General features: G+C 24.8%; 2 protein-coding genes across 7 annotated transcripts in view; one reads left to right on the plus strand and one right to left on the minus strand.

Moving 5' to 3' along the window:
• Positions 1–221: 221 nt before the first annotated feature.
• LOC127281137 (protein shifted) lies at positions 222–24282 on the plus strand. Of its 5 annotated transcripts, none has more exons than XM_051304670.1 (6): positions 222–399; positions 13011–13253; positions 16371–16514; positions 19589–19741; positions 23315–23410; positions 23734–24281. In XM_051304670.1, exons 2-6 carry the CDS (start codon positions 13019–13021, stop codon positions 23958–23960), a joined length of 855 nt encoding a protein of 284 aa, XP_051160627.1. In that variant the 5' UTR covers positions 222–399; positions 13011–13018; the 3' UTR covers positions 23961–24281. The 5 variants fall into 5 exon arrangements, with proteins under 5 accessions (XP_051160627.1, XP_051160629.1, XP_051160626.1 ...); XM_051304672.1 differs by lacking the exon at positions 222–399 and adding an exon at positions 3750–3958; XM_051304669.1 differs by lacking the exon at positions 222–399 and adding an exon at positions 4561–5518 and having other exon boundaries at positions 16371–16469; positions 23734–24282.
• LOC127281149 (5-demethoxyubiquinone hydroxylase, mitochondrial) overlaps positions 20169–25928 on the minus strand; it is a 28116-nt gene continuing 22356 nt past the window's right edge. For both annotated transcript variants that reach the window (XM_051304688.1, XM_051304686.1), the window contains exons 2-3: positions 23070–23262; positions 20169–21193 (exon numbers count right to left, since the gene is read on the minus strand). In XM_051304688.1, the coding sequence (XP_051160645.1) occupies positions 20763–21193; positions 23070–23244 (606 nt within the window). In that variant the 5' untranslated portion in view covers positions 23245–23262 and the 3' untranslated portion in view covers positions 20169–20762. The remainder of the gene's footprint in view (positions 21194–23069; positions 23263–25928) is intronic.

Genomic DNA, 25928 nt, shown 5'->3' on the forward strand with positions numbered 1-25928 from the left:
TATTGGATTTAGTTAATTAGTTTACTAATTAAGGGCACTGTTACACAATTTCATGCACGCAGAAGCATTTGGATTAACGCACAGTGAACTTTAATGAAAATTATTGCAGAAGCAGCTTTACTTCAGTGGACAAAATTTGTTTTGGTGGGGGAACAGAGATGGGTTAGTACTGTATATGAAGTTCTCAACCCTGCTTGCATTTCATTTTACCTCTTTCCTTCCGAACCTTGGTGTTCACAAAATGTCATTCGATTGTGAATAGAATTCCGCTTTACTGATAAAGTTAAATAAGTAAAATAGTGATTACAAGTGAAACTTATTTTATTGAAAAATAATATTAAGCTTTGAATAATTTTTTCTGCTATATAATTCGAAAAACTGACGACCACGGAAAATTAAGTAAGTAATCAATTTTTTTAAATTACGAATTTGAGGTTATTTTTTTTGTCAAAAATGAATTTTACGATTTTACCTATATTATTTAATTATTATTATTGGTAACATTTTAGGTTATGTTTTATTTTCTGTCGAAAATAAATGTTATCTAGCATTTATTAACATATTATTTCTATAAAAATCACATTTATTAAAGTAAAACATGAAAATTACAATAAGCACTTGACTTATAATTTTAATTTCATTAAAATTATAATATTTTTTTCTATATTGATTCTATTTTGTGGATTTATTTTTTAAATTCCAATTTTCAAGGATATATAGAGGAAATTAATTTTTTTTTCCGAATTATTCTTTTCTTCTAATCAATTTTTATATTACTAGAGGAAAAAGACTTCGTTTTGTATTCGTATAATATTAACATCGTTATATTTATAATTCTTTTGCTAATAAACTCATCCAAATGAATATATTCTTAGAATTTCAAGTATTATATGCATTCTCACTATATTTTTGCATTCTATTCTTGCAAAACAAAGTTTTGTCTGTTATGTGAGGAAGATTAAACAAAAAGAAAATATTATTCAATATTTTTTTTTTTTTAATCCAATATGTACTCATTTTACAAAATTCTCCTTACTATTATTAAATGTCAATAATGAAATATTTATTTATATAATTATTTATTTCTTCGTACAAAAATGTGTTTACGGAAAATATATGTATACAATTTTAGAAAAAAAAACTTAAATCTAAATAAAAATAATTATTATTACTTATTATAATAATTATAATGAATCACAAAAATCGGGGCCTACGATTTTATCCAATAAAAATCGTTAGAATTTTGATTTTTGAAAGAAAATTTATTAGATATAATTATTATTTACACGAATTTTCATTTTTCGAATTGGAATTTGACACAATTTCTCTTTAAACGAATTTTTATTGTACAAAATTTTTAAAACGCAGAATTTTTATTTGTCCGAAATTGCAAATGTTCGAACAGACAATCATCAGAAAAATTTCGGCGCGTTTTTTTGAAATTGACCAATCAGAAATTGTCAAGAAAATCGTGATTGGTCAATTTTAAAAAATGCGCCAAAATTGATTGTTTGTTCGGCCATTTGCAATTTCGGATAAATAAAAATTCGTTCAAAGAGAAATTTTATCAAATTCTAATTCGAAAAGTGAAAAAATTCGTCTAAAAAATAATTATATCTTATAAAATTCTTTCAAATCAAAATTTTAACCAATGATTTTATGGGATAATAATAACAATAATTGAAATATTAATAATAATAATAATAATAATAATAATAATAATATAATAATAATAGCAATAATTATTATTATTAGTATTATTAGTATACACTGAAAAAAAAATTTATTTGATTCAAATATTCGGTTACTTGATTATTATCAAATAAATATTTACTTGAACCAAATAATTTTTATTTGAGCTAATTAAATAGTATTTGTTTCAAATACAGAAATTATTGATCCAAATACAATTTAATTCAAATAAAAATTATTTTGTCCCAAGTAAATATTTATTTTATAATATTCAAGTAACCGATTATTTGAATCAACTAAATTTTTTTCTCAGTGTAACAATAGTATCCAATGGTTCGACAACCCGAGGGAAAAATTAAAATAAAATAAAATTGATAAATGAATGCCAAAAAAGACGTTTAAAATTAAGAGATTAACAAAACTGAATTCATCACCTTTTGTTCCCTCATTCTTCATCGCTTGATCCGTTAATTTTTACATCTTTTTTTCTTCCATCATATATATATATATATATATATATATATATATATATATATATACAGAGAAAGAGGGTATATATGTATATATATTCAAGAGAGCCGTTCTGACTCGCATCGCAGACATAGAGACTCCGCCTTGTTTGGGCAATTCTCCCTTTTGTGTTGATTTTTTTTCTTTCTCCTTATTTTTTTTTCTTCTCGGGGTGAACAGCACAAAAATATCTCTTTTTAATTGTATAAGGTGAAAAATGGCTTTTATAAAATAGTCGACACAAATTCTCATAAATATTTAAAAAAAAAAAGAGCAGTAGTGCAAGAAATGATTCTCGATATAAAGGGGGTGTCAGGGTAGAAAGAACCGTGTCAAAAACGATTTGCTTTCGGGAAGAGATCATCGAGAAGTCGCTGAGAGGCCTTTTTTTTTAAAAAAAAGTATGTCCTAATAACGTATAGCAGCGAGAGAGGAGACTCGTGCCGTGAGAAACAAGGCATTTTCTGCTGCCGTGTGTGTTTTATATTTATATACACATATGTATATATAGTATACATATTGCTGTAGCTGCTGTTCCTCTTGTATATTGCTGACAGAGCAGAGGCTACACCAGGGGAAGATTTCTCTACTCTTCTCGTTCAACGGAGAAGTCTTTGCGGTCGAATGCAAAGACCAAAGGGAGACCGGGACCAAAAGGTTGACGTTAAAAAACTGGTTCCTTATAACATACATACAAACATATATATAGAAACTTGTTGAAGGCAAAAAGAATCCGTACCGGCAGCCGCATAATACCGAAATTACCCGAGATATATCCTAAATCCACGTGGACTTGTTCAAAAGACCTCATGTGGGTGTATTACCCACCTGTGTTCGACATGATCCATTTCCATCTTCTATATACATACATTTACTTAAATTAATTTCTTCTTTTTGTATGAATTTGTTTTGTTATTAAATAACTAATTTCCTCTAATTTCATTTATGATACTGCAAAATTTACAAATCCCCCACAAAAAAGAATTGCTGTAAAAATATACATAACTGCAATAATACGCATGATGAGTGATAAATACGAAAATAATAAAGAGTAATAGAACCGTAGAGGTTGCGAGAGTATATAATTCTATAATTAGACGTGCACAAAGGGAGGAGATGAGGATCCGAGAGTTTACACACCCACTGACATAAATCGTTTTTCTACTAGGGCAGGTAGAACCTGCCTGTCACGCTCAAGGGTCCAATGATCTACGGTGGTAGCCATACAGACATATATGTGTGTATGTGTTAGTATGTATATATACATATGGAAAAAAAGTGATCGACATGGGATCGTCGCACGATTTTAAAAAAATAATGACTTTTAAAAGAGTCAGAAGACTAACGACCAATCAACTAAACAAAGTTGCACTTTCTTTCATGGGACTATTGATTTTTGGAAAATTAAAAAAACGTATTTAAATTGATAATTATAACAAAATTTCTCAGTTTAACACTTTGTTTACACACTCGGTTATTTATACTTTATACAAATTATAAGCACGTTTTTTTAATTTAATTGTTCTTTTTGTTTCAGATTACTATAGACACGAAAGAGGATATAAGAAAAAGTGAAGCGGTTTTAAAAAAAAGGGTTGTTTTATATTAATGATGAATAATAAATAACATTAAACAAAAAAATAATTAGGTCCACTTTTTAAAAAGTGCGCCATTACACTCTTGGGCAAACGAATTTTACTCCCTGGGGCATATTAGTTCGATTTCGGAAATTCAAAAAGATGACAGAATTGAAACGGTTTGTAGTTATTGCTTAAAATTAATGTAAATTTTAATTATGGATTAATTTTTAACGTCTTACGATTATACGCCTAATTGCGTATTCTTGTTAAACATTTTTATAATTAAAGTCAACACGCGCGCGATTGGTCTCGTTATTTAAAAAGAAATAAAAAAAAAACCCAACAGTTTGTATAATTAAAAAAGTCGAACCAGTGACATTTAAAAGTAAATTCTATAGCGAAATCCCGAGTGAATACTATATATATACTGAACGTCAACGATTAACCGTAATTTATGCCCCGCGTTGGATGAAATGAAAAAAAGGGGAACCCCTTTAAACCCACTAAATCTTCAAGGCATTATATACACATCGAACCAAATAAATCTTTTTCTCAGTGGAGACATTTACATCCTAGATTTCAGTCCCAAGATTATAGTTGGCGCGCACCCAGAGAATCTAGTTTTCTCCATCTCTGCAAATTCGTTTATCCCCCATAATCTAATTCCATATAACGCGCGCGCGAAATAGAACACAACAAGACGGGAAAAAAGAAAAAGAAGAAATAAAAAAAAAAAAACGAAAAAGTAAAAGCGAAGAGACGAGAAACAGGTACCCCTTTGTAAATCCTTGTGCAGATCGGTTCGCGGTCTCCTTCGCGGTCCATAACATATAAGCAAACGGACGGACGGACGCTCCCAAGTAGGGAGCGGGTTTATTCGCACCGGGCATTCCCATCCCTGCTCCTCATCGGCCGGAGGGGTATATATAGAGTGGGGGGTTACCCCCTCTGGACCCGTTGTGTACGCACCCTTATCCCGGTGTATTGGGACCGGGAGATAGGGATCTCTCACTCCTTCTCGGAGCGAGAACCAGGCTGGAGAACGGCGAATACACGCAGCAGCGGAGCAAAAAACCACACCACAAGAGGCCGGAGGGCCTTTTCTCATTGAGTCAGTCAGTCAGTCAGTCAGTTAGTTCGCCACAGCCAGCGAGGCGGGTTGCACGTCAAGCCAACCATCTCTCTCTCGTGTGAAATACACACACACATAAGCGCGCGTACGCGCGTGCTTCTAAATTAAAAATCCGTAGTACGATTAGTCGCGAACTCATCGAAAAATTTTTCGCGTAAACTACCGACCTCGAACCAATCTGACAAATACACACTCATCTACCTTACCGACTGAGCCCTTGAGGTTTATTTATTTATTATCTTTTTTTATTTTTTTGTTTTCAAAGTCCACCGGTACGTCGCGCGCCTCGTTAACGAGAGCCCTCCTCATCCCCCCCTTTCTTTCTCCCCCACCCCACCCCTTCTCACCCATCTGCTTAACCGGCCATTAAATCTCGAATTTCACGGCGCGAATCGAAACGAGGGCCACGCAAAGGGTAACCGACACCTGCCCGGGTGTATTCGTAATATGCGGTGGGCTGTGACGGCCCTGGCCTCGACGGCGATCTTTTTGCTCCTCGCGGCCGATTCAACCAGGGCGAGGCACCGTCGCACGGGAAACGATCACAAGCCCTCCGGTGACATCTCACTTTGGATCGATCGCCAACAAATTAAAATGTTCTCCGGTGAGTGTCCTCCCTCTCTTCCTGATGTTTTTCACACCCCCACCCTTCTCTCTCTGTCTCATTCGCCGAGACCAATCGCGGCAGACTTGACACATTTCAAAAACGAACCAATTATTGCAAATTATAGTAGTTCTATTTAAAAAAAAAAAATTATGTCCATTTTTCGAAGGATTAAAAATTAGAAAAGGATAAACAATTTTTTTTTAATAACTTATGATTTTGAATTTAGTAATCGAAAAAACGGTTGTGACAATCATTCAATTCTTATTATATGAAGAAGACACAGGAAGAATTGATTGACCTTTTCAACACTTTGAATTCTTAATAGACAATTACGTTAGGAAACGATTTCAATTAAAATTTTGTCTCTTTTTTGAAATTATAATCAGTTTTTTTTAATAGTTTAACGATTTGGAGACACAATGTATACGGTGTTTTTTAATATCGTGGTTAAAATTACAGCAACGGATATTTAACACCTTCCAGAAATTAGGATATCCACACGGAGAAAAATGGAAATAAAATAACTTCTACTACTTTAGTGAAACCGGAACTGTCCGCAGTTTCTGAGCATTTCTGGCAATTTTTACTCCAGAAATAGTAAAATTTACTCCTGAGATAGTAAAAATTATTCCAGAAATAGTAAATTTTACTATTTTCGGAGTAAAAATTGTCAGAAATTGCAGTCAGTTCCGGTTTTACTTTTAAAGTATAGTAAAAGTTACTTTATTCGTATTTCCATTTTTCTCCGTGCATGGATATCCTAATTTCCAAAAAAGATGGTTATCCAGAATATGCGAATGCTGTTTGGAGATTTATTGACATACGATTTTAGCCATCAAAGCAAAGGATGTTCCAGAATCTCCTTATAGGGATGTTCAGTTATCTTTTAAACTAGAATAGAAATGGAATATTTTAAATATCATTAAAAAATTATATTATACTGCAATTAGATATATAAAGATATATTCAATGTCTAAAAGAGGATATACAATATTAGGATATTAATAGATTCTAAATTAAATATCCTATTTCATGTTTCTGGAATATCGTTTTCTTGGAATTTTATAATTCTATCCAAAAAGCTACTGTCAAAAAAATTATTCCCTCAATAAGAAAGTTTAGCTTAAATTTTCCCGAAAGGACTTAGATATATTCTTAAATTATCAAAATACAATTATTGAACAATTAATTTTGGTAGAAGATATCAACGAAACCTGACACCTCGCGAACACTTGTTTCTTAATTCTTTGCCCTGATATTTTGAAATATATATTATCGAGAATTTAGTGAAGGTGAATTCGTTTAGTGACATAAATTTACGAAGTGGAAATTATTTCTTTTTGGTGACTTTATACAAAGTGCATCAGTGAAATTAGTCCTTAACGAAATTAATGGAGTGCAATGAAATTAATCATATAATAAATTTACTGAGTGCAGTGAAATATTAATCTTTTGTTATACCAAAATGGAACAAAACTAATTATTTTGGGGCAAAATATATATATATATATATATATATAAAGTGAAATTGAATTCTTCAAACGGTTCCAAAATCTATGAAGTGCTATACCAAATTATTCCTTTAAGAAATATTACTATGTGCACTAAAATTAATTGAATGCAACATGCAAAAAAATTTTCACCTGGAATAGCGATAAGTTTCTCTGGAATAGCGATATATTTCTCTAGAATAGCGAAAACTTTCGCTGTTTTAGTGAAACATATCGTCGCTCTAGGTGAAGATTTTTTTGCGTGCGAATACTTATAAGATCATAAATACTGTTCTTTCGGTTTGAAGCACATATTAATTTTTAGTGCCAAATACTAATCCGTTGGTTTCAAATTTACTATACAACCAAATTAATTAATTGCGGTTCCAAATTTCTAAAGTACAAGCAAATAAATGCACTAATCACAGAAGAAAAAACCAAAATCCCCAGAATAAAAATGGCAGTGAAGATAAATTTAATTTAATGCCATTTATCTCGGTTTATATAGAAGAATATGAGTTATATGACAATGTTATTTCTTTCTTTCATTCTCTTTTTTTTCAAATGTTTTCATAATAAAATCAATGAACTGTTTTATTAATGACAAGATATGTGCGATGTGTCTTAAAGAAATTTCTTTTGGATTGGGAATGTATATATATATATACGTAATATATAAAGATAAGAATTATCTCGATTGCAATAACTGTTAGTGCACTGTGTGCATTATCAAAATCTTCTAATAAGGTTAATTTCTTATATATGAATATTCGATATTTAAATACGCACACAGCATAATTCTAATGTCTTAGATCCTGTAATTATATAATTATATGCCTCATTATTACAATATATGTAAATGAGGATAATTGCCCCAACGATTATCCAGTTTGCCTTTGCTGAATTAAGAGGCTATTAACAGATAATGAATCTAATTTGAAATTAACATTGCATATGTATATATATATAAACGGGTTGAACTTTTTATAATATTATTATATGTGCATATAGGGAAATAAATATATCCAAATTTACTTCCGGTTGAAGTAAAAATGAATTCTTGGATTATTATTTTCATTGATTTGATAAACCTGTTTTTTAAATAATTTTAAAATTCTCGTCTAATAGGAATAATAAAAAAGAGAGACGAATGCATATTATGCTGTCAAATATTAATATGGCATAATAATTTTACATAATACACATTTGGCATAATGTGTGACTCCTCTACGAGAGAAGGGACGTTACGTTGAAAACAAATTTTAGGTTATGTTTAGTGATAGTTTTACCTTGATAAACGTTTCATTTTAATTAGGCAAATTCAAAATTAGTTTTTATTGTATTTTTTTAATGTAATATGGAGATTTAAACATAAATGTTTTGTATTAATAGTTGATTCTCTGTGAGTATATTTAAATACTAATTCCACTCTATAAATCTGAATTATATATAGTCCTACTTTTGACTAATTTAACTGCGCCGATTCGTTCATTAAATGAATTAGTAACTAATTTTTAGTCAAAAATAATTCACTGATAGTAGAAAACTACTAATTCATTTAGTAAGACTACTATTTTAATTAGTAAACTTTAATAAATATGTGTCTAAAGTCGAAAATCACTATTAATTAGTAAACTTTAATAAATATGTGTCTAAAGTCGAAAATCACTATTAATTAGTAAACTTTAATAAATGAGTCAAAAGTCGAAAGTGACTAATTCAGATTTAGAGAACACTTCAAAAATAACAAACATAACCTAAAATTTTCTTTTGAAGTAAGGTCCCTTCTCTCGTGGATCGTCAAATATATAAAATTTTTACTGAAGTTTTAGTAAAAAAAAAAAAAAAAGAACTGACTAAAAATTAGTAAAAATTCCTTACACTGAAGAAACGTAACTCTAAATTTAAGAATATCTTCTTGGCGCCTATTTAAGAACGTTTCCCTTACATTTTATTATTTAAAATTTAGAATATACCCTCCTAAACTTTTGCTACTATATAGTGAAACATTTCGCTGTTCTAGGTAAATCTTTTTCCTCCTTGTAAGATACTCTATTCTATATATATATATAACTTTAAAAACAAAATGCATGAAAAATATATTCTTAAATACCAAAAAAAGATATATTCTAAAATTTAGAGTTACGTTTTTTTTTTTGGTAATACTAAAGTAATTTATGTACCTAATTCTCATCGAATCCATTTGCGGCAAAATAAAAGTGATTTCCTTTTGAAAATAACTCGAATGTTTATCGAAAGGAAAAAACAACACTTTTAACGTTATATTGACAGTGACTAAAAAAAATGAGTAATATGTCTATACCAATGCGATGAGATTTGATTTGCAAATACAAGAGAATATATATATATATATATATATATATATATCCAATAGGAAGAGTTTGTTCTCTCTGTACTTGTGCCTGATGGTCTCATGGAATTCCAATATATATATATATATGGAGGCATGTATAATCGTCTGCAAACAAATCTCCGAATGGATAGCAGCATGTGCCGCGCCGGCTCAGAGTGTATATAATATCGTTTTTCTACCTTCTCTGTGGCAATGGTTAGTGAAAAAGTGAACATGTTGCAGTGGTTTCATGAAGAAGAGTGTGGTGGAATTATGTTCTTCCCTAACGTAAATTGTGCCAAGTATTATATCTCAGTTCAAGGATATGTATATATATATATATGTATATACAAAATTTTCAAATTATATTATATATCTTTGCCTTAAATCCTTGTCTTATTTTAACACTGTAAAAAAATTAAGGAGATAAGAGCACCGGGAGTTGGGAGTTAAATTTTTCGAGTTAAAAATCAACACAAAAGGGTGTTAATAATTAAACTAACTTCTTAAAATCAACTCCCTAAGCATAAAATTAACTCCCTTCGCTTCAATTCCAATAGAGTGCACTGAAAAAAAAAATTCTGATTAGGCTATATTTAACATTACTTTCTAGTTATGTTAACCAGAATTCTAGTTGAATTAACTAGAATTCTCGTTAAAATAACCAGAATTCTGGTTAACCTAACCAGAATCAAAATGTTAAATATACCCTAACCAGAATTCTGGTTATTCTAACTAGAATTTTTTTCAGTGTGGGACTTTTATAGCAATCCTGTAGCAAGTTGAAATTTAACTCCTTTTTTTACAGTGAATAAATATGGTTGGATTTTTAAAATTTTTCCCTAAAAATAGTTATTATACAATAATTCTATTAACTTCCTCTCCAAATCTGAATTAGTCGCAATTTTCGACTATAATTCAACTGCGCTGATTCGTTTATTAAATGAATTAGTTTTGACTAATTTTCAGTCGAAAATGACTAATTTGTAGACTAAAAAAAGGCTAAAAAAAAAACACGGAGAAAAATGAAAATAAAATAACTTTTACTATACTTTAGTGAAACCGGAACTGTCCGCGCAGTTTCTGCGCATTTCTGACAATTTTTACTCCAGAAATAGTGAAATTTACTCCGAATTATTATGGAAATAGTGAATTTTACACTGAAAAAAAATTCTAGTTAGAATAACCAGAATTCTGGTTAGGGTATATTTAACATTTTGATTCTGGTTAGGTTAACCAGAATTCTGGTTATTTTAACGAGAATTTTAGTTAATTCAACTAGAATTCTGGTTAACATAACTAGAAAGTAATGTTAAATATACCCTAACCAGAATTTTTTTTTCAGTGTACTATATTTTTGGAGTAAAAATTGCCAGAAATTGCGGTCAGTTCCGATTTTACTTTCAAAGTAGTAACAGTTAATTTATTCGTTTTTCCATTTTTCTCCGTAAAACTATACTGCTACTATATTTATACAAAATTTACTTTTAGTTATTAAACTATTATTTTAATTCATTATTTAATTAGTTGTTTTCTATTAAAAATTATAGTAATTTTTGATTGAAAATTAGTCAAAACTAATTCATTTAATGAACAAATCAGCGCAGTTGAATTTTCTCTCTAAATCTGAATCATAGTCATATTTTACTTATTAGCAGTAGAAATCTACTAATTGCCATAGCGAGAATTGAGCAACTGACAAGTAGAAGTAGAAATTTATTATTATCTAATTAGTAGAAATTTACTGATTCAATTAGTAAAATATCAATTACTGATTGAATCAGTAATATAAATATATGGCGGCGGACACAAAATCTACTGATTTAATAGTTAATTTTAAAGGTTATGTTAGATACAAATTACTGATTTACATAAGTTATTTTCTATTGCTTGCATATTCACTAATTATATTAGTAAATTACAAAAAAAACTGAAACTTCAGTTAAAATGAAAAGTACTGATTAAATTAGTAAAATTTCTAGATTTAGAGAGTTATTTAAAGGACTATATAATTCAAATTTAAAGATTATCGATGATTTAATTTATATATTTGGATCATTTTTAGAAATGATACGAAAATTAAGATCATTTTTCATATCTAATTTCTATTTACATAAAAAAAATAAAGTAACTTTTACTATATTTCCAAAGTTAATTCTAAATCCAGAAATTTTTGCGCAATTCTAAGTGACTTTTACTCAGAAAATTGGATTAAAAATTATATTATTATATTTCCGTAGTAAAATTTACTATTTAAGAAGTAATATTTTCTATTTCCGAAACAAAAGTTGCCAGAAGTTTCTAACAGTTTAGGTTTTTGCAAGTAAGTATAGTAAAAAATATTTTTTTTGTGTAAAAGCATTAGGTACATATATATTATATATGCGTGTATAAATATAATATTTATAATTCCGCGTTGAATAAGAGACATAGGAGAGAAAAAAGGGTGGGGGGGGGTGTTATAAAAAAGGTAGTCTATGTGCGTTTTTAAATGATGCTATTTATGTTAATTTAAAATAGTCCTTTTGTCATAAAATAAAACGTAATTTACTCATTGATGATTCAAAGCCACAAACAGCTGCCAGTGAACTAATAAAATATCACAGATTGGCTCGCCTTGTCTCTAATAAATACACATATCTTTGTAAACTACATCGTTCAGTGATAGTTTTCTTTTATTCTCTCTCTCTCTCTCTCTCTCTCTCTCTCTCAAACTAATTTTTTATTCTTAAAATTATTTCCAAAAAAAAATTAATTTTACATTATATCTCCCTATTTCCAACATATTTTCATAATATTTTATGTATAAAAAAAATAAATAAATAAATAAATAAATAAATAGATAATAAAATAACTAATTTCTGAAATAATAGTATAATAATTTAATAATAATAATAATAATAATAAAAATGATTATACATAATAATTATTATTATTATCTATCTTGGGTACCAAGGGTTATGCAGATTTTCCACTTTTCTCATAAAAAAAAAAAATAATAATAATAATAATGCTAGCAATAATAATAATATTAGATAATTAGAAATCAGTGTTTTAATAGTTAAAAAGTAAATAGCGCCTACTAATAGGCAACCTGACTCACAAGAGTGCTTTCAATGTAAGACTATTATCAATTAAAACTTTTTTTTCACTCATATTTATTTTTACCAAAAACTATTTTCTTTTATTTTTAGAAACAAATTTTATCAGAAAAACTAATATTTTGTTTTTTTTTTATTTTATAAAAATTATTATTGCCTATTATTATTTATTATTATTGAAATTAAAAAAATTTAATTAATTTAAAATTCAGGTAATAAATTTAAAACAAACAAAAAAAAAAAATTAATTAAAAAGAACTCCAAACCCTTTTTGTTTCGTCTTTATAATTGGAAACAATTTTTTGTTCTCCATATTAAACAATAAATATGCGGTAACTTGAAAATCTACTTTACCGACTTTCGATAGAAAAAAAAAATAATACATTTTTCACAACATTAACATGGCCTTAAGAAAAAATTTTTTAATGTAGAAAAATTTAAATAAATTTAAAAATATAAAATAAAAAAATAGATAGATAAAAAAAATCTTTACAAATATTTTAATATTATATAAAATTAACATTTTTTTTTTTCTATTTTTGCAGGTTTAGAAATGGAAATTTACGCAATATCGGAAGGAATTGTGTTGTCGTATCTTTTGGAACCGGAATTCGAAAGTAAATTGCCCGTTATTCCAAATGAAGTGAATTATGTCAATTTCACGTGGAAATCGGGAATGAAGAAATATTTTTATAATTTTTTTAAATTAACGTCTGATAATGAAATGATATTAAAGACGCCGTCAATTACAATAAAAACAACTGGCCGAGTGCCGAAAAAACCAAAAGGTAAATATTCATTTTTTTTTTAAATTAAACAAAAAAAAATTAATAAATAAATTTATTATAAAGTCCAAAGGTCCCTTCAGTATTCTCTATTTAATTATTAATTATTTAATTATTAGTTTTCAATTATTTAATTATTAATTATTCAACAGAATTTTGATTCAATCGAATTTTATTTGATTCGAATTTTTATTTACGTAATTTTTAATTTGTACGATTTTTGATTTGTCCGAAATTACAAATTGACCGAAAAAACAATCGAAAGAAAGATTTTGGCGCAATTTTTAAAATTGACCAATCAAAAATATTATCCAGAAAATTGTGATTGGCGCAATTTTGAAAATTGCGCCAAAATATTTCTCTCGATTATTTTATTGTTTGTTCAGTCAATTTGTAATTTCGGACAAATCAAAATTTGGCGTCTTAAAAATTCCGCCAAATTTAAAATTCGGCAAATTTGAAATTTCTCTCATTTAAAAATTCCTATCACATAAAATTCATTTTAATGAGAATTTTGTTAAATTAAAATTCTCTTAAATAAAAAGTCATGTAAATTAAATGACTGTAAAATAAAAATTCGTTAAACTAAAAAATTTTTGCATCAAGTAAATATTCGCATAAAAATAAATTCTTTAATTTGAAAAATAAAAATTCATCTAAAAATTATAATTAAATTATATATAATAATAAAATGCTTGGTCTGTCCTAACTTGAAGTTGGCCTTTTCTGATTTCACGTGTTTTTTTTTTAATAGTAATCTTATGACGTGTCAAATTTTGACAATTATTTTTCTCATTTTTGCCAAAGTTGTACAATTGTGTTTCGAAATTTTGGAATAAGTTTCTTTAAAATTCCAAATTCGAAAATTCAATTCACAAAGCTGAAGTACACAACGTTTACCAATGAAATTTTTTTTAAAGTTGTATATTGATTCAAAAATTGTATACAAATACAACAAATTTATGATGAGAAAAAATATGAGCCAGGAAATTTCGTACAAGATAGTAATTTGAAAAAAATTTATTTTTAAAAATTAATTTTTAAGGTACCAGGGGCCAACGAATACCTATTAAATATTAATTATAAAAACAAAGGCCTCGAATCAACTTAAAGATACAAAAAAGTCGTTTTAGTCTATTTATATTCCAAAAAAAAGTGAATTTGTTTTTTATTTTAACAAAAATATTTTACAGATTTTTAAATAAAAATTGTTTTTTTTTTTTTTTTTAATAATAATCCTTTTCGAAGGGTTAAAGTTGAAATTTTTAGAAATAATTAAATTTCAAAAGATATTGTTAAATTTTCAAACAATTATTAAATTTTACAGAACTAAAAATAATTTATCAAACAATTTTTGGAAAACTTTTTTTAAATTTAATTGAATTTTCAAAGATTTAAAATTGAGATTTTTGAAATTAATTGAAACTTTAAGTGATTTTTAATTAAAATTTTGAGATGATTTCACTAAAAATTTATTTGAAAATGCGAACAAAATACAAAAATTTGAAAATCATTTTTAATTGAAAAATGGTTTCAGATAGTTGAATTTTCAAAGAATATTATTAAAATAGTTAAAAATAATTGAATTTCCTTAGAGTTATAATTAAAATTATTAAATTTCAAAAAAAAATTTTTCGATGGAAAATTTTAGAAATAATTAAATTTTAGATGCTTTTAAATTTAAATTATTGAAAATTCAATTAATTTTGAATTCAAATTTTTGAGAATAATGAAATTTTATTTGATTTTAAATTTGGAAAATAATTGAATTTCAGTTCATTTTGAATTGAAAATTTTGGGAAATAATTGAATTTTAATTGAAATTTTGGATAATAATTACCTCCATGAAGTTGGCGTCGACGCTCAGCATCGAAAAATAATTTTTCATGGGACCAAAAATATCAAATCATTTTTAAAAAGGTTTTGGGTTCACATAATACATTGAAAAGTATTTCTCAGAGGTATAATTTGGACCGAAAATCATAAAAAAAATAATTTGACATTTTTGGTACTGTGAAAAATAATTTTTGGCGCCGAGCGTCGACGCCAACTTCATGGAGGTTAATTATTTAAATTTAAGTTCATTTTTTATTGAAAATTTAAATAATTAATTTTGAATAGAAATTTTAGAAAATAATTGAATTTTATTTCATTTTAAATTGAATATTTGGTAAATAATTAAATTTTAAATTGAAAATTTTTGATAATTATTGAATTTTAAATTAAAATTTCTTGTAATAATTGAATTTCAGTTCATTTTGAATTGAAAATTTTGGGAAATAATTGAATTTTAATTGAAATTTTGTATATTAATTTAATTTAAGTTCATTTTTGATTGAAAATTTGGATAATTAATTTTGAATAGAAATTTTAGAAAATAATTTAATTTTATTTCATTTTAAATTGAAAATTTGGTAAATAATTAAATTTTAAATTTGAAAATTTTCGATAATTATTGGATTTTTAATTGATTTTGAATTAAAATTTCGGGTAATAATTGAATTTTAGTTTATTTTGAATTGAAATTTTTCAAAAAATAATTCAATTTTATTGTGATATATTTTTTTTTTAAATTATAAACAATTGTTAAATTTCATAAAAATTTTAATTGAAAAATAATTTTGATATAATTGAATTTGTGATGTATTTCATTAAAATTATTAAAAATAATTAATTTAGTGCAGAATCAATTTAGTTCAAAATTTGTTAAATAATTGAATTGAAGAAGATCTACATTTTATACTAAAAAAATGTATTTTATTTACATTTTTTTTTCAAATGTAAAAAAAAAATATCGCAGTTTATTAAAATAAGTCGATAAAAGTCATATTTTTGAAAAAAGTCGGAAAAAGTCGTATAATCCGAGGCCTGTAAACATATAATTTTCATTATATTCTAATAAATTAAATTATTATTGATAATATTAATCTTTAATTTCTTTCAAACGAACAATTGAATACTCAATTTGTCGCTCTTGCGCGCGTTTAATTTTGCTAGTTTCTAATAAAATAATTTAAAAAATAAAAATTTGAATATTGAGAATGTAGAAATATAAAAAGAAAATTGAAAAAAGAAAATCAACTAAAATGGAAAATTTTTTTTTTTTTGAAATTTTTTCAGAATTCAGCGTAATGTTACCTTGTTCCGGCAATGCATCGGGAATAGCACAATTTGGAATTGGTCTGATGATAGAGACACGCAAGAGGAAAGCCCTGAACGGTACACCCCTTTGTCTCAGCCTGAGAAAAGAATGCACCGTGCGCGGTGAGTGCGTCAATCGCGCCCACGATCACCAACATCTTCTCTTCACTCACATACATACAGTTTTGTATCATCAGTAATCGCCACTAATTTGCTGCATGCTTCGATCTAAAACAATCGGAATTTTAATTAAAAGTAGAGAGTCTCAGATCGCCGCTTCCTTCCTCTTTTCTCGATGAGGCACGACAAGACGAATCGGTTCAGTTTCAAGTCACTTTTCTCCCCTTGTTTTCTCTTTTTTATCTTTCAACATTTATTTATTTTTTCTTTTTTTTTTATCTCTTTTATTTAGTTCAATTAATTACACGCCGAAAGAAATAAATTAAACGGGACAGCTAGAAATTTATTGGTACGAGGCGCAAAAAATGGTTTAATCAATTTAATTGCCAAATTACCCCGTTCTTGTATATATATATATATACTCTTTAACAATTCCTTGTTCGATTACAAACACAATTGTTTGCTCATGGAACGCGGACGAAAAAGTAAAAATGTGAATTCCTCGTGTGAGTCGATTTCACTAATGAAGCTTTTTCGCGACTCAAGTATTTTAATTAGGTGACTTTTGTTGCCTGGAATTTTTCATTCTTTCTCCAACTGGAATTTTATACTGTTCAGAGATTTTTAGATTGCAAATAATTTTATTTGCTTCTATTTTTAATTCTATATATCTATTCATATAAAAGTTTTGCCGATTTTTTTTTTTTTTTTTTAAATAATTTCCATACATTTATTTTTACTAAAACAAATGAAATTATGAAAGAAAGGCCTCGGATCGACTTTAAGGCACAAAAAAAGTCGATTTATATTTAAAAAAAAGCGAAAAAGTCGATTTTTTTATTAAAACAAAATTAAATTGGCTAATAAATATTTTACTTTAAATAATCACTGTTATTAGATAATAAATTCATTTTATTAATTTTGTAATGAAAATAATTCTATAATGAATATTATTCAAGAAAATTTATTTCCAATATTTTAGAATCGAACTAATTGTAAGATAAATTTTCAAAATTTTATTTAATTAAGAGAAATTTCTAAAAAAAATTCTTAAATTTCCATTTTTATAATTTTTTCAAGTCCGATTTTAAGCAATTTATTCGAATTAAAAATTTTGTCACAATTTTTAGTTTTGATGGTGAAAAAAATTTCAGGCAATACTTTAATCAAGTTTTACAGATTTTTAAATAAAAAAAAAAAAATTTTAAATAATAATTTTTGAAGAATTAAAGTTGAAATTTTTCAGAAATAATTGAATTTCAATTTATTAGTTTTTTAGACAATAATTAAATTTTACAGTAACTAAAAATAATGTATCAAATAATTTGAGATAACATTTTTTAAAAGTAATTGAATTTTCAAATATTTACAATTTAAATTTTTGAAATTAATTGAACTTCAAGTGAATTTTAATTTTTAATTTTTGATAATTTCACTAAAAAATTGTATTAAAAATTGCAGACAAAAATACAGTAATTTAAAAATTTTTTAATTGAAAAATAGTTTCAGATAGTTGAATTTTCGTAGAATATTATAAAAATAATTCAAAATAATTGAATTTTGAGTTATAATTGAAATTATTAAATTTCAAAAAATTTTAGATGGAAAATTTTTAGAAATAATTAAATTTTAGAAGCATTTTTAAATTGAAATTTTTGAAAATAATTAAATTTCAAGTGATTTTGAATTAAAAATTTTTTGCTAATTTTATTTGCTAATTTTTTTTTTTAATTACAAAACAATTATTAAATTTCATAAAAATTTAAATTGAAAAAAAAATTTAAGTTAATTGAATTTGTCGAAGAATTTCATTAAAATAATTAAAAAATAATTAATTTAGTGAAGAATTTTAGTTAAAAATTTGTTAAATAATTGAAATAAAGATTCTGAAAAAGAATTGTATTTTATACTAAGAAAAAAAACGTATTTTGTTTTAAAATTTTTTTAAAAGAAAAAGTTGCATTTTATTAAATTAGTCGAAAAAAATAGTCAAAAAAAGTCGAAAAAGTCGCATTTTATTAAAATAAGTCGAAAAAAATCGTAATTTTGAAAAAAAAAATCCAGAAAAAGTCGCATAATTCGAGGCCTATAAAAGAAATTTTGTAAATAAACATTTTATTGAATAAAAATTTCATTTTATATTAAAATTTTATTAAATATAAAATTTTATTCAATAAAAATTTTATTTAATAAAAATGTTTATTAAAATTTCTTCTTTAATGTAAATAAATAACTAAAATTATAAAATTGCAAATAATAAAAAAAATGATGAAATTTTAATTATACTTAACATTTAGTTTTTTTTCGTGGATTTTTTTTTTCTTTTTTTTTTTACTATCGGTTCCACTTTATGTAATGTAAGGCGCATTTTATCTCAACACTTTTGAAATAATGCGAGTGTCATTGAGTTTTTTTGTGAATTTTAAAAGAAATGAAAATTTTTCAATGATTATCTGTCGTAATTAACATCTTTGCGCCTTGAAAAATATTCCGTGAATTAAAAGAAGAAAAAAAAAAAAAAAAAAAAAAAATATGATGAAAAATTTTATATATTAAACGCAGACTGCACAAAAAAGAGCATTGTTTTAATATATCACATAAAACGCAAATTGACGCTCGCATTATCAAATCATTACGTCTCTTCAGAGCAGAAAATGGATTTTGTGTTAGAAAAATCTAAAATTCGAAAAAAAAATAAATATTATAATAATTAAAATTACAAAAAAAGAATTAATTTCCAAATTTTTCATAAAATTTTGGAAAATTTTATTTTAAAAAATAATTAACAAAAAATTTGAAAATTATATTTTAAAAAAAGACTTAATTTTTCTCTTTTTAAAATAATTTTCAAAAAAAAACTTAATAATTATTATTTTTAATTAAAATTATATTCAAAACAAAATAAAAAAAATTTAATAATTTTCTTTCATTTTTTTTTTTGAATTTTAATTAAAATTTTTACGAAGAATTTCATATATGTTTAAATTTGACAAAATCCAAAATAAACACAATAGAGAAAAAATTTGAATTTCCAAAAAGTTTTTTTTTTTTTAAATAAGAAAGATAATTTTTTACAGAACAATATCCAGGGCCCTGTCCGGATGGTTATCTAGGTCCTCCACATTGTAAAAAAGCTCTTTGTTATCCAAATTGCATGAACGGTGGAAATTGCACGGCACCAGGAGTTTGTTCCTGTCCACCAGGATTTCAGGGTCCTTATTGTGAAGGCGGTAAGTCCGAAAAATTTATTTTAAAACAAAAATAGAAAAAACAATAATTTATTTCTTTCAAAAAAAAAAAAAAAAAAAAATTGTTCTCAAATAATCATAATATTTGTTGATAATTTTAATCAAGCAATAAAAATTAATAATTAATTTTATTTAAAATTAATAATTTTATTTAGAATTAATAATTTTATTTAAAATTAATAATTTCATTTAAAATTAATAATAAATTTTAATTCGATAGTTAATTTAATTTATTGAGAAATCTTTCCAATAAATTATTTAGTTTGTTAGCTTTTTGTTATTTAACTTTTCAAAATTCTTTTACTTGTTTAAACAATTGATTGTTTAATCTTTCAACTTGTCATGTGTAAATTCCATTGAAATAGAGAAAAAAAAACATAAAATTTCACTAAAAAAAAATTCTCTCAACTTTACCATATTTAAAATGATATTTATTATCAAAATTTGTATTCAAATATATATATCATTAATTATTTTTCTACATATTTAGCTAATTAGTTTAGCAAAAAATTAAGTAATTATTAATTTTAATTAACAGATATAATTAATTTTAAGTACACTCGGAAAATAGATACTAAATATTGTATTTTATTTACAGTATTGACTTCGAGTTTCTATTCTATGTACTGTCGGTAAAAATAGATTTTTTTTAAACTCAACATGATTTAAAATTTTAGTAAAAATTTCCTTTTACTATAAAATTATTTTCAAAATAATTTCTTCTTCTTAAATGACTTGAGGAGTAGCCAAAGAATTCTTCCTAAAATAACTTGAGACCTGACAGAACTATCAATTCGAAAATTAGAAATCTACATTACCGACGGAACATAGAGTGGAAACTCACAGTTAATAAAAATTCTGTAAATAAATTTTTTTTTCTCTTTAGAATGAAAAATAATATTTAATACACTTCTTTCGAAGAAAAAAAAATCTCTTTTCCGAGTGTATAAAAAAAAATGACTAGGAAATATCTCAACAATAATAATAATAATAATAAATGATTTTAAATAACTTTGGAAATTGCGATTGCAGTTTTACAACCCGTCTTAATAACATTGGTGAGAATTTGATAGAATGGCGCCTGTTTAGCGCCATGTTCCAATCCAGTGTCATGATGTTCAAGTTCTTCGTCACGAAATTTTTGTATTGTTTCCAATAATTCTTTATCGATATTTTCCTTATTCTCCATTAGCGATCGCAATTGATCGTTATAATGTTCAACAATAACATCCTCAACGGCCACGGTACACGCCATTGCGGCTTTTGTTCCCAATAATGCGGTTCCAGCGCCGAGGACAAATCCCGCAACATTCCAAATTGGCAACAATGCCGTTGGCCTAACACGATGTTTTACTATTAATTCCTCAAATTTTGCTCTATGTTTCTTTTCCTGATCCCACATGAGTTGAATCGTTGGACCAACTTTTGATCTTCCTTTTGAAAACATAAAAAAAAAAATTTCTCGTTAATTTTATTTTACCCAACAAATTTTCCATATTTCTAATCAAAATTTTTGTAATGTAAATACAAATTAAATTTTTTTTTTTAATTCCAACTAATTAAAATATCCTAACTATTCTTATTTCTTTCTGCTTCTAAATGTATGTAATTTAGAGGAACTTTTAATATTTATTTATTTTTTTTTTTTTATTTAAGTCCAACGGTTTTAAAAACCAAGTTCAAATGGCAAAAAAATTGAGCGCGAAATAAATCAAAAGTTATTAACAAAATTATTATTGATTAATTTTTCAAGTTCGCGACAAATTTTTCTTCGCGATATTTATTTGAACAAATGAAAATTCTGTAAAATACAAAATTTGGCGTATTCTGTAAATAATTTAAATTCAAATTCGAAAATTCGTTTAGAAGAGAATTCATTATATTATTTCGATAAATTGAAAAAAAATTATTTTAAATACTTATTCTAAATGAAAAATTCTAGTAAATAATAATTCTGTTAAATTCAATGAAATAAAAAGTTTTTTTAACTGAAAATTAAGTAAAAATTCAGAAATTGAATTGACATAAAAAATTTTATTTAATTTCAATCAGAATTTAAAATTTTTACCCTCACCCTAATGGAAATATTTCAAGAGGTTTTCAATTATAGAGAATAATTTTTAGAAGCAAAATTTTGAATTGAAAATTTCAAAAATTCTAATTTTTAGTAGGGTTTGTTTAAAAAAAATTTGCTATTTCTCCAGTACTTTTGATAAAATTCTCTGATTTTTCCCTGACACGTGACAATTCTAATTCAAAACAATAGACACGGAAAAAAAATGTTCTCATTAAAAGAGGATTCCTTATCTTTTCCTCTTCTATACGGACACTAAATTGTCTAATTAAGAGGATGAATAATTTCAATTTTAGAAGAAAAAATCATAAATTTAAAAAAATAATTAAAAAGTTATATTGAAATTTTAAAGAAATTATTAAAATTATTAAAAATAATAATTGAACAACAGTTACAGATGAAATTTTTAGAAATAATTGAATTTCAAAAGATTTTGTAAAATTTTACAGAATTGAAATTTTTTTCATCCAAATAATTTTAGAAAAACTTTTTTAAAAAATAATTCAATTGAAAATAGTTTAAAGATAATTGTATTTGTAAAGAATTTCATTGAAATTATTTAAAATAATTAAAAAAATTAAATTTTAATTAAATTTTCAGTTAAAAATTGATTTAATCTTTTAATCAGAATATTCTCAAATAAAGAAAGAAAAATTATTTTTTAGATTAAATTAAAATTTTTTTTAGATTGAAAACAAAAAAAAAATAAATTGAAAATAAGTAAAATTAATTATTATTGAACGGAATATTCTTTTCATTTTGAGATATTATTTTCGGTGTAATTTCGTTTTCTCTACATTCACTCATAAATCCATTTCCATCACATAGTTCTCAAACTATTTTATTTTATTCTCTTTCTTATAGAGAACAAAACCACATCATCCGCATACGTATAAATCATATCCTCTTCTTTCTCTTTAATTTTTTGTTATTTTAAATTCTCCTTTTTTTCCGCCTAGAACAAATTAAATTAAAATTGAACTCATTCCTCTATATAGCTAAAACATTTTCTCCCTAAAATCTTTGTTAATTTTCATCCTTTCGTAGCATAAATTTTTTTTTTTCCTCAAACCCTTGTTTTATCCCCTTTTTGAATTTTTTTTTTATTTTTTTATTCACTGTAAGCAAAAAAAGTTTTTTTATTCATTAAAAAAGTTCAATAAAATAAAATTTCTTATTCGAAAATTAAAATTAAAAAAAAATTGAATTTAATTTCAAAAATCTAAGTTATCTTACCTAATATTGCCATTTGTCCAGCGTAAATTCGATCAGCTCCCAATTCACCAGCATGATCGACACGAACAATTGAATCAACAATATTACTCGCTCTTGAATTTGTTGCTGCTGATGCAGTTTGTGTTGCATCACTGCTCATTAAACGAGTCAAAGATTTTTGTCCAAATCGCAACATTTTTTAAAATTCTTTCACCTGAAAAAAAAGAGAATAATTATAATTAAAAATAATTTTTTTTTTTTTGTAGGAATTTGTTCCGATAAATGCCTAAACGGAGGTAAATGCGTTCAAAAAGATAATTGTGAATGTCCCAAAGGATATTATGGACTTCATTGTGAATTTTGTAAGTATTTAAATCTAAAAAAAAATTATATAATTATTTCAATTTCAATTTCAATTATAAAAAAAACATAATAAAAAATAATAAATATTCAATAATAATAATTCAATAATATAGTAAATTTTATATAAAAATTTATTTTAAAAATTATGTTTCTAATTTTATTATACACTTTTTTATTTTTCTTCCGCTCTTATTAAGAAATAAAAGAACAACTTTGTAACGAAATAGTATATTAAATAAAAATTATATAATTTTCTAATTCGAAACACAAAATAAAACAACAAATTTGTATTATAAAAACCAAATCTCTCTTTTTTTTACAGCCAAATGTGTAATTCCCTGTCTAAATGGAGGAAAATGTAAAGGCAACAATTTGTGTCGATGTCCCGCAGGTTTTAAAGGTGATCATTGTGAAATTGGAAGACGTTCACCTCAACGTTCCGCTTGTACGAGAGCTTGCAGAAATGGAACGTGTCAACCTGACAACACCTGCTTATGTGAGCCAGGCTGGTTTGGCAAATTATGCAACAAGAATAAACCTTGGGCTTGAAGAAAAAAAAAAAAAAAAAAAAAAAAAAAACTGAAAACAAAAAAGAAAAGAAACGCTTTGAATTTATGGACAATGCTTTCGACCGACTGGACAGTTTCTGTGAAATTACAGAATCTTGTCTGAAGAAAAAAAAGAAAAAAAAAAGAAATGAAACAAAGAGATAATATCTAAATCAAGTTAGAGAATAATCCTATATGAAATATATGGGATCTTATTTAATTTAAAAAAAAGAGAAAATCAGATTTTCTTAAAAAAAATTTTTTTTTACTGTTTTGGCTGTTTAATAAGAATTCCCAAAAAAAATTCGCAAAAAAAAATTAGTTATTTTTTTAAAAACAAAATTAGTTCTTTAATTTTACATTTATAAATTTCAATTTCTTCTTTTATTAATTTTTTTATATTTTAAAATGTTATATTTTCGATTTTTTTCAATGTTTATAGGATTCATATATATATATATTTTTATTTTTATATTTAGCTATCTATATGAAATGTTTTATTTTTATATTTTTTATTATATTTGTTATATATTCACTTTTTATTTATTTTAATTATTATTATTTTTTTTTTTTGTATACTTTTATTAATATTTTTACTTGAAAAACTTTTTATGATAATTAAAATATGGAAAAAATTAGAATAATTTTTTCTTTAGTCTAAACTTTGGATTTAAAAGAGAAAAAAAAAAATTGTATTTAATTCTAATTTTTTGTTATAATTTTTATTCTCATAAAAATCAAAAAAAATAATTTAATTTGTTAAATACAAAATATTTTGAAAGAAATTTTTTTAATTCATAAATTAATTTGCGTGGCAAAAAAAACATTTGGAAATTGTTATTTTACAGTTGAAACACGCGCAAGAAAACGAAAAAAAAGAAAAAGAAAATCTTAAATTTAATTTTTAATAAATTGTTTTTAGTAATATTTTAGAAACGAAAGAGACTCGAAAAAAGTGAAATTATTATTTTGTGAATCTAGAAGAAAAAGTAATATAAGTATTTTGTTACTTATTAAGTTTTTTGGTCTTTCATGAATTTTGGCTCGTGTTGTTAATATTTAGGTAAATTTTTTAAAACTATATATTTTCTTTTTGACTACGAATTTCAAAATTCTTTTTAAAAAATTAATTAAATGCTTAATTTAATTAATTAAAAAAATTAATTAAAAGCTTAATTTAATTAATTTAAAAAAATTAATTTTAGAAAATTAATTTATATAAAAAATTTTTTTAAAAATAATATTGGAAAATTAATTTCGAAAAATTAATTTTTAATTTTAATTTCGAAAAATTAATTTTTAATTTTAATTTCGAAAAATTAATTTTTTGACATTATTTTGTATAGAAAAAAAAAATAAAATTATATATGAAAAAAAAAGAATTCGTAGTCCAATCGGTCGGTATCGCGAAACAAAATGCGAACGTGTTAGGTTTTTTCTGTTTACTTTTTTTTTTGTAAAAGAAAATCCTACTCCAGATGTGATATGTAAAGTTGCTTTACACCATTTTATACTAGAATTATTATTATTGACATTCTTTTATATTGTTAGTTTTTATTTTAATAATATTGTATAAAAAAAAGGAAATACAAGTATTTTTCTTGTAATATACAAAAAAAAAATTAATTTTCTCTTTTCCTCACAAATTTTTTTAATTTAAATTCAAATTTTTATTTTTAAAAATTGTTTTTTTAAATTTAAAAAAAAATTTGTTTAACAACAAAATTAAATCGTAATTTACATATTTATAAGAGTTTACATTTTTTTTTAAATAAAATTTTTATAATTATCATTTTTTTAATTCGATATTAATTTTAAAAAAAAACAAAAATTCAATATTTTGTTACGAAAATTGGGAAATCGAAAGGTTATTTTTAAAAAATAGAAAAATTTTGTTTTCATTACTTTATATTTTATTATATTTAATTACATATTTAATAATTATCAAAAAATGTTTTAACAATTTAAT

Source organism: Leptopilina boulardi, unplaced genomic scaffold (genome assembly GCF_019393585.1).
Source record: "Leptopilina boulardi isolate dan_hultmark-lab unplaced genomic scaffold, ZJU_Lbou_2.1 LbouV2_266, whole genome shotgun sequence".
In the NCBI taxonomy this organism is placed as follows: Eukaryota; Metazoa; Arthropoda; class Insecta; order Hymenoptera; family Figitidae; genus Leptopilina; species Leptopilina boulardi.

What these genes read in the sequence shown, in the direction of transcription:
- LOC127281137 (XM_051304668.1), top strand. Translation starts at nt 5,362, where the DNA reads ATGCGGTGGGCTGTGACGGCCCTGGCCTCGACGGCGATCTTTTTGCTC. An exon ending in ACAAATTAAAATGTTCTCCG is followed by an intron (nt 5,519 to 13,010) that starts GTGAGTGTCCTC and finishes CTATTTTTGCAG; the next exon opens with GTTTAGAAATGGAAATTTAC. An exon ending in TGGACTTCATTGTGAATTTT is followed by an intron (nt 23,411 to 23,733) that starts GTAAGTATTTAA and finishes TTTTTTTTACAG; the next exon opens with CCAAATGTGTAATTCCCTGT.